Below are 8,772 nucleotides of genomic sequence, written 5' to 3'. Positions count from 1 at the left end.
GCCGCCGCCGCTGCCGACGCCGCTGCCGACGCCGCTGCCGCCGCCGCCCTCTTCATTCCGCGGGAAATGCTCCCAATGGGCCGCCGCCACCGCACCCGCGCCCGGCGCTTGCTGCTGCGCCGGCGTCTGCCCCTGGGCGGCGCGCCTGCTGGCTGCAGCGGCGGCCGCCGCGGCTTCCTCGCGGCAGGTGTTCCTGCAGCCGTTGTGCTCGTCGGACCCATCGCAACAGTCTGTGCACAGAATGGAAGCATGGTGCGGTGCCCCCTGTATGGACGCGGTCGAGATTCTGGCTGTGCTATGTGGTAGGAAAACGCAAGGTGGTTCAAAGCCAGGCGTCTGGTTTGAGCGAGTAGCCATGGCCTGCCCTGCAGAGCCTGGGGCGTTGCGGCAACACGCAGCCGCCTGAGCATGGGTCCGAGTGCCCCTGCGGGCCCCACCAAACCCACCGCACACGCCGTCGTCCACAAAGGGCGAGGGCAGCAGGCGCGACTTGCTGCCCTTGTTGGTGCAGTAGAACCTGCCGTTGCTGCATGCAGACGTGCCTGACGGCGCCACACCAGTAGGTTGGGGCGGGTGCGTCGCAAATGCGCCGGGGCCAACGCCGGCCAACAAACAAGGCAGCTGCACGTCAAGCGGCGCGCGTTCATACATCGGCCCAGTCCCTGGCTGCTCAGCGGGTGCCGCGCTCACCCGGCTCGTCGGAGCCGTCGGGGCAGTCGCAGTAGTCATCGTTCAAACGGCTGAAGCTGATGCGCGTCGCGCCAATGATGCACCGGAACAGGCCGTCCGCATCCGGGACGTACATCGCCGCCATCTCCGGCGGCATGCCCCTGATCGGTGAGGAATCGCCTCCAACAGCCGCAGCGGCTGTTAAGCAGGCGGCCAGCAGCCGCAGCAGCGGTGCCGCGCGCATCATCAGGGGGCGGCGCTGCGGCGCGTGGCACCGTGAGCACCACCCAGCCACTGCTAGTGACGGAAATGCAGCCTCTCCAGCAACAACGATTGTATTTTTCAACAAGCTGAAACGCGCTGAATATCGTGGATAGCATACACCACAGATCTTCGAACCGCGGGAGTTGCGCCGTGCGTCAAGAGACTTTATGTTCGGACATGTCTGAGGTACCGAGCCGTTTGGTAAGAGCTGCACGCATGGCACGCATGTGCGCACATGGCGGGTGGTTCAGACCAGCAGAGAAAACGCAACGGCAACGGAAAGCACAGCAAGTAAAGGCGGCATGAGCCCAGCCATGTTTGAAAGCTGCCACTGTTGCTGGCAGGCATACCCAAGATGCTTGCCCCCATTTATCTTATGGCATCACGTACCGTTTTTGTATTTGTCGACGATGGAGGATTGCGATCTTGTACGGCAAGAGGGGTGCTTGCTGGTTTTGACCATTTGTTGACCACGGGTTGCGTTGCATTGGAGTCGATCCGTGCTTGCGCAGACTAGTGCTGAAATCGTATCAAGGGTATAACACACACGGCTCAGCACATGATTTTTTATTCCCATACACCATTGCTTGACGCTATCAATTTTTGGCGCCAAGGAGGGGGTATTCGCACTCGGAGCAACTGCAGGAGGTGGGTGCGACGGATGCGTGATCCCTGTGCGCAAATGCAAGGGCTGAAGGGTCAATGGGTTTGTAATACCAATACATGTTTGTCTCTGTATGCAGAGTTCCCGGGGAGCAGACGCCCCGCTCATGTACAAATATGCGAGCAAGAACACAGTGAGGGGGTGGACATCACTGCTACAAATGCAAGGCTGTGCAAGGAGCGGGGATGCAGAGGTCTGTAAAAGTTCAGGGGGTATGGGGCTGCCGGCCTTGCTGATGTCATCGTGACAACATGCACGCGCACAGCCCAACATCACGCGGCCCCCCGATCCGACAGTGCCCTTGTGGCCTCAACGGCAGTGCCTCATCAACCTGGAAAGCGCAGAACAAAATCGGCCAGCCCCATACCAGCCGCCTGGCTCCAATCGCAGTTTTGCGCCCCGCCCCCAGACAATGACGCACATTCACCGCTCCAACCCTCTCTTCTGCGGCCAACACCCCTAGTCAAGCATTGGTTCGCCAGCCAGAGGCGGTCAGCGAGAACATCTGCTTGCGCTTCGGCTTGACCTCTGCAGGGGCCGGCGCCGGCACAGGGCAGTCCTCCTCGTACTCATCAGCAGACCTCGCCTCACTTGCCTCCGCCACGGCCCGCGCCTGCGCAGCGACCCTCGCAGCCGCATGCACCGCCGCCTGCGCCGCCGCCGCCTCGGCCTCCGCGGCTGCGCGCTTCGCGAGCGCTGCGACGGCGGCGGCCTCAGCGTCTGCAGCCGCCTTTTTTGCTGCGGCCGCCTCAGCGTCGGCGGCGGCCTGTTTGGCGGCAGCTTTGGCCTGAATTGCGGCCAGCTTAGCTGAGGCGGCCGCAGTGTCTGCCGCGGCCTTCTTGGCCGACGCCTCCGCCTCTGCCGCAGCGGCACGCGCGCTCTCACCCACCGCGGTTGGCCCGGCTGCAGCCGAAACGCCAACCACCTTGGTGGGAGTGCCGCCAGCCTTTCCAGACTCAACGCTCGCATCCTTGATGCTGCTTGCGCCGCCGCCGCCTTGCTGATCCTGCTGGTGCTGCTGCTGCTGCTGCTGCTGCTGCTGCCCAAGGCGCTTGCCCCTGGCCACCTGACGCCGCTTCAGAATAACAAGCGTCACCCCGACCGCCAGCAGTGCGGCGAGCGCGGCGCAGCCGACCGCGATGCCTGCGACCGCGCCCGCGTCAAGGCCGCCCTCTGTGCTGGCCGTGTAGCTGCCCACGCGCACCTTGACGCCGTTGACCACCGCGCCGTGCGCGACGCGGAACGACGGGCGCAGGGGCACGCCGGCGGCGGCGAGGGCCTTATACAAGCCGGCGGCGTTGTCCTCCCCCGCGTCCTGCAGGCGCTGCAGGACCAGTGGGGCGTCCTTGGGGGAGCTGCGCACCTGGTAGCTGGTGAGCACCTGCATGTGATGGGGCGCAGCCGAGACGACGGCGATTGAGGTAGGCGGACCAAGGTGCGACGGATTCTCATGTGAGTTGCGTGGGGGGTTGAGGGCGCTGAGGCAAAATCCGATCAGACCATTACATGTTGTCAGGGCCTGCTTCGCCAACTGAGCCATCTTGCCGTTTGTTGCGCACCACAGAGCTGCACACGACACCTCACCATTTGTGACGCATTCACACGCCCTTCTGACGCCGGCTCTTCAACCAACCCAAAGCATCAGGACCACAAGATCTCGAGTCTCTTACCTTGGTGATGACCTTGATATTGGATTGCAGCAGCTTGCGCTCGCCGCCAACAGAAAGAGAGCCCCTCTGGCTGCCAGTCTTGATTTCGACAGGCGACGCCGCCGTGATCGCGCCCGCCTTGAGGCCCGTGATTGCGCCGAGAGCTGCGATCGTGCCCTTGGCATACTTTGACTCGAAGTCAGCAAGGGTAATGTCCGTGAAGTTCATGGCGACGTCGGCGGCAGACATTGACCCGCCACAGTTGGCGTCCATGTACTTTCCATATGCATCCTGTGCAGTCGGGTTGGCCTCCGAGCCAAACGCTAGCGCGGGGCAGATCGTGCTGGCGTGGGAGCAGGCTTGAAGGGTGGCAGCCTTGCAGCCTTCTGTGTTGGGGCCCTGCGAAGGGGTTGAAGTGGGGCGAGGCGAGGCAGGAGATGGCCCCACATTGTCACAGGGTCATCACCGTCTATCAACAAGAGAGTCGTAGGCTGCCGAGCCGATTAGAATGCCATCAATGGCATCTGCTGCCACAGACATGCGGGGAACACGGCATCCGCCCCTCGTAGCACGCACCGCCTCTGCTCCTACCCCAGCAGCTGCTCGCAGCTCCCCAACGCTGCCGCCGGCCGGCCGCCCCCCCCCCGCCCCCCGCCCCCTGGCGCCGTACCTCAAGGCACGCGCACGGCGCCGGGTTGGCTGGCACCGCCAGCCTGCAGGTCCGCACGAAGAACTCCGTGGTGACCTTGGCCGCCGTCAGGTTCTGCATGTTGAAGAAGCCGCTCATCGCCTCGCACACGGTCATGTTCGCCTTGGGGTCTGTCATCTCGCAGTACTTGGTGATCCCCTTGAAGCAGGCCGGGTCGTTCAGGCCCACGTCCACGCACGCGCACGTTTGAACCTCGGGGGCGTCCGCCTTGCGGGGCCCCAGCTGGCGCAGCCCCGCATAGGGCGCGGGCGCGGGCCCGGAGGTGGCCGCGCCGGCGGGCGCCGCGGACGGGGACGCGGCGGTTGCATTGCTGGCGGATGCGGCGGCGGGGCTGGACGTGGGGCTGGTGGAGGCTACGGCGGCGTCGGCGGCTGCAATGCTGCTAGCAAAGGCGGGGTCAGGGGATGCTTGGGCCGACTCGAAATCGAGGTAGAAGCCGGCCGTGGGGGCAGCTGCAGGCTCCACATGGGGCGCACTCCCAGTATTGGCAGCAGCTGGTGCCGCTGCACCGGCTGGGGACGCCTTGGCGGCTGCAATCACTGCTGGGTCATTGGTGCACTGCCAGAAATACTGGTTCTGTCGGCCGCAGACGTATCCAGACGCGCAAAGCACCTCCGGCCAGGCCGCATCGACGCAGCCGGCGGCGCGTCCGTTGCAATTTGTCGTGCCACCTGTGACAGCAGGCAGCATGGTTGCTTGGTTGGGGTGCATTGCGTGCCCCAATTGTAACAGTGTCAGGCGTGCTGCTCAATGCCATGGGGCAAGCCGTGCGTGGCAGCGGCTGGCAAGCACTGCCGACACCCACAGCATCGGGCCTGTGCTGCGGCCTCGGCGATCACACCAGCACACTCACCACACTGCTGAAAGTCATTTGCAGACACATAGCCCAGGGCTATGAGGCAGAGGCACAGGACCACGCGGCCAGCCTTCATAGCGCCAAGCGCCTGCGCCGCCGGGCTCTGTGACAAAGGGCGTAGGGGTCGGGAGCCCTGTGCGCGCCTGCGCAGCCAAGAGCACCGCAAAGAGGGAGTTTCGAATAATGTTTCATGACATTGTACACCATCACCAGCGCATTTTGCGGCCGTGGGCAGCGTGACACCGTCGTCGACGCATCCGCATGGCAGAGATCGTGACGAGTGACCGCCACACCCACTTCAATATCTGAATATGTTTTGTGACACTGAACCACGATACTGGCGTCTCTCTAACGGGGGTGGCGCGGACGCCCGCTGCGCACCTTGGTTCGCAACACACCGAGTATTACAAAGGATTTTTGATTTCGTTCAATGATCGAAGCGGGCTTGCTCGTCCGTGCGTTGCGCCAGTCCTTCGCAGCGGTTGCAATGCGGGAGGGCGCCAGGCACGAGTACAGTGCAGCCCCATGACACATATGAACACGTCATGTAGCAATTAATCGCTACTTTGGACCGAACCGTGACTGTGGCACGTGTCAGGGATAGTAACCCCGCAGGCTCGGCGCATCGCCGGCACGACCACCTGCGCAGCAGGTGGGTTTGCAAGACTGTCAGAAGACAGTTTATTCTTGAAGTTGATTCAACTGCTGCAAATCTAGCAAATCCCGCAAACAACGAGACAGGCCTGGGCGGAGGTGGCTGCTACGACTAAGCGTTGACGGCAATTCAGCCGCCCTTCAGCCGCCCTTCGGTGTGTGGCGATGGTGCGGTGCTTAGATTCGTGGTGAAGGAGCTTTGATGTCATGGGGTCATCAAACACCGGTGTGGTGCCCTAATTCGCAAAAGACAAGTGCCAGCATTTGTACCTTTCCTGTGCAAGCTTGTGCGTTCCTGTACGTACTGTGGGTTCTGCTCCGCTGAACCCTTGCTTAGTCTGTGTTCCATCCAAGTTGCTGAGTGGATGTTGCTTGGTGGGTTTTAGGTCGAGGTCATTATCATATCAACTGGTAACCTGGGGCAACAGGGACAGTCGGTGGGACCCAGCTCAGCTCAGCATGAGCTGCTGCACTTCAACCCCATGTTGAATGGCCACATAGGTATATCCACATCTTTTCCTGACGGTGGCCGCTCCGGTAATTACAGGCGCACGGGCACTGCCCTGCGACGACGGCCAAGTGGATCGGCACCAGGGGGGTGGCTCTCCAGGTCTTCGGGCGCGCCTCCTCGGCACTAGGACAGTATGATACCTTTGTTGAGCCGCACAGCACAGGTTGCGCAACGACTTAATCGCTTGTTATTGTTACGCGTTCGTCTGGTGGCCGTTGGCAAAGGCTGAGCTGAGTGCGAGTGCAACGATCTGAGCAACGCGTAGCTTGTGGGTCATCCCGTGGAATCTCCAGAAATTCGTATAAGTCATCATGGCTGCGCTCTTTGGAGCGCGCAAGGTGGACACAGACGTCGAGTTTTGGCACAACCCAGACCGCTCCGGATGGCTGATGAAGCAGGGTGTGTGTTCTGGTTTACCAGAAAATGAGAGCTTGCGCGCCTGGTAGCTCTCACGGCGTGTTGCGTGCTGCCGCCGATACCCTCATTTGCGGAGCGCTTGTCGTGATGTGCTGTGCCGGAGCTGTTGTCTGCTGATGCCTGCGGTCCTCCTTGTCGTCCATGCAGGCGAGTACATCAAGACCTGGAGAAGGAGGTAGGAAGCTGTACTGGCCATGCTACCTGGCACGCCACATGTGCCTTGTACCCAGGCAGCTAGAGCTTGCCAGCAAGGACACCCCAAGGCTCCTGCGTTTGTGAGCGCATGGAATGCTGCGCCTGACCCGCGCCACAGGTGGTTTGTTCTCAAGCAGGGCAAAATCTTCTGGTTCAAGTCCGATGTGGTCACACCGGTGCGAATACTGTACCCGCATGTGGTCCCTTTCAGGCCGAGTGATTCAACGCGGCCGTGGCATATGATGAGTCCTTGTTCAAAGCAGTGCGTCGCAAGTATACATCCCGCACCTGCATCCACGCCATCCCCGTGCATGCACCGCAGGACTCGGTGCCGCGCGGCGTAATCGAGGCAAGTGCGATCGCTGGATTTCAAATAACGAATGCCCCGCTTCTAGCAGCTGTCGCAGATGGGAACGCGGCTGTCCGCAAACCGTGGCACCTTGTTCTCTCCAGGCTGCACGGTGATTTTCCGCCTCTCGAGCCCTGAGTGGCGCCGGAATCACTCCCCCTGGTCAAATCCCGGGTGAAACCACTCAGGTCAAGAAGTGCCTGTCCATCAAGGGCGCGGAGGACACCATCAACAAGCCGCACGCGTTTGAGATATCAACCACCGACGACAACATGTTCTTCATCGCGGACTCTGACAAGGTGCGCTGTGGGCAGCAGAGGGGAGGTAGGGTGAAGTACAGCAAAGCACAGACATGTGATGTGTGCGGGGTGAGAGTGTGTGTGTGTGTGTGTGTGTGTGTGTGTGTGTGTGTGAGTGTGAGTTTTGGTGTGGCATGTTACCATGCGGAATGGCTTCGCATCTTCTTGGTGATGTGATGAAGTTGCCCAGATTCGCAGTCTGTTCTACGACTGCCGCCTTCACGGTCTCCTCTCAATGCCTGGGCTCCCATCCCCAAAACATCGTTTTGGCAAATGCAGGAGAAGGAGGACTGGATCAATGCCGTGGGCCGCGCCATTGTGAAGCACTCTAGGAGGTGGGGATGGGGGGCGCGTATCCCTTGCGGCTCTGAGCTGTGTATGGAAGTCGTCGTGCTGTGCTGACCAGAGCCTGCGCCCACCAGCGCCCACTACCGCGTCGAGGCCAAGCATACGAGCCTGACATGTCTTTTTTTGCCCTTGTGCTGGCTCGTCTGCCTGGCAGCCTGCTGGACAACGACCAGGCGGACTACACCACGCAGTAACGCGAGATGCAGCACGCCGCGGCCGGACTGCTGGCCACTCCTCAGCCGCTCCCGCTTTTGCTGCTGTGTAGCAGCGGGCGACGCGCAGTCGCCTTCTTTGTTGTTGGTGGCTGCCACGGTGTGCTTGCCCACACAGCAGCGCTGTGGCTCACCCCACCTGCAGCTCAACCGATTCTCACAGCGGGCTGCGGCCCTGGGTACCCCTTGCCCACAGTTGTGGACTCTCGACTGGCATGCCTCTGGCCGCTTACCTTGGTGCATGTGTGGCAGCCGGGCCTTTGTCTTGCCTTGCAGCGTCTTTGGATTGATTGACCTGCACAGCTGCGGGTTTCCGAGCTTAGCAGCCGTTTTTCTTGCCTTGCCCTGTGCCCACCCCAGCTGCCGCCACGGGCACGAAACCTTGAGCTGCTGCAAAGCAGCTTCGAACACCTTCCTTCTGTGCGTTGGCAGCTGCACGACGCTTTGGCGCCAGCATGTTTGCAGGCGGCCATGCGTTCACGAGCGAAGACGACCGAGCACCCAACCCTTGGGGTAATCACGGCTGCTTTTTGCTTAAGGCAGGAATTGCCAGAAGCTGATATGGCGCTGACTGGGTGCAGCATCAAGCAGGATAACAGGGTCAATGTGCAGTTGAGCAGCCTAGCTTACGGGGAAGCGCGTCAGCAGCTGCTGCCGCACGACGACCCCATGCTCAAGGCAGCGCACCACACGCTGCTGCGCAGTGATTGTAGCACTGGCCCCGCTAGCTGTACCAGCAGCCGCTACTCTTGCTGCTGCCAGGAACAAAGTGGGTTTTGCAACACCAATTGATGACTCATGAAGTAGGTTACACCACCCAACGGGCACCTGCCCGCCCCGCAAAACCCCATGCCGCCGCCTAGGCCGTGCCAGGCCGCCCTGCCACCGCCAGCTTGCCCGCTCGCAGTGGCCGCCGCGCCGCAACGGCGGGCGCCGCGCGACCCGACAGCATGCGCACAATCCAAAAGCAGCAGGG

The 8,772-nt window shown here is 61.8% G+C and overlaps 2 protein-coding genes across 2 annotated transcripts; one reads left to right on the top strand and one right to left on the bottom strand.

Annotated features, from left to right (window-relative positions):
- Positions 1 to 2,060: 2,060 nt before the first annotated feature.
- Positions 2,061 to 4,887, bottom strand: MNEG_11026 (hypothetical protein; the record flags this gene model as incomplete). Its single annotated transcript, XM_014040503.1, has 4 exons — positions 2,061 to 2,978; positions 3,268 to 3,645; positions 3,917 to 4,407; positions 4,809 to 4,887. 4 exons carry the CDS (start codon positions 4,885 to 4,887, stop codon positions 2,061 to 2,063), a joined length of 1,866 nt encoding a protein of 621 aa, XP_013895957.1.
- A 1,400-nt stretch (positions 4,888 to 6,287) lies between these two features.
- MNEG_11025 (Pleckstrin homology domain-containing protein 1) lies at positions 6,288 to 7,778 on the top strand (the record flags this gene model as incomplete). The annotated part of the gene is made up of 6 exons (XM_014040502.1): positions 6,288 to 6,375; positions 6,541 to 6,568; positions 6,707 to 6,764; positions 7,126 to 7,236; positions 7,516 to 7,571; positions 7,739 to 7,778. The coding sequence occupies 6 exons, from the start codon at positions 6,288 to 6,290 to the stop codon at positions 7,776 to 7,778; spliced, it is 381 nt and encodes a 126-aa protein (XP_013895956.1).
- Between the last annotated feature and the right edge of the window lie 994 nt (positions 7,779 to 8,772).

The sequence above is a fragment of the Monoraphidium neglectum genome (genome assembly GCF_000611645.1).
Source record: "Monoraphidium neglectum strain SAG 48.87 unplaced genomic scaffold scaffold02561, whole genome shotgun sequence".
NCBI classification, from domain to species: domain Eukaryota; kingdom Viridiplantae; phylum Chlorophyta; class Chlorophyceae; order Sphaeropleales; family Selenastraceae; genus Monoraphidium; species Monoraphidium neglectum.
The sequence above is the reverse complement of the archived record's forward strand: the minus strand, read 5'-3'. Positions and strand labels throughout refer to the sequence as shown.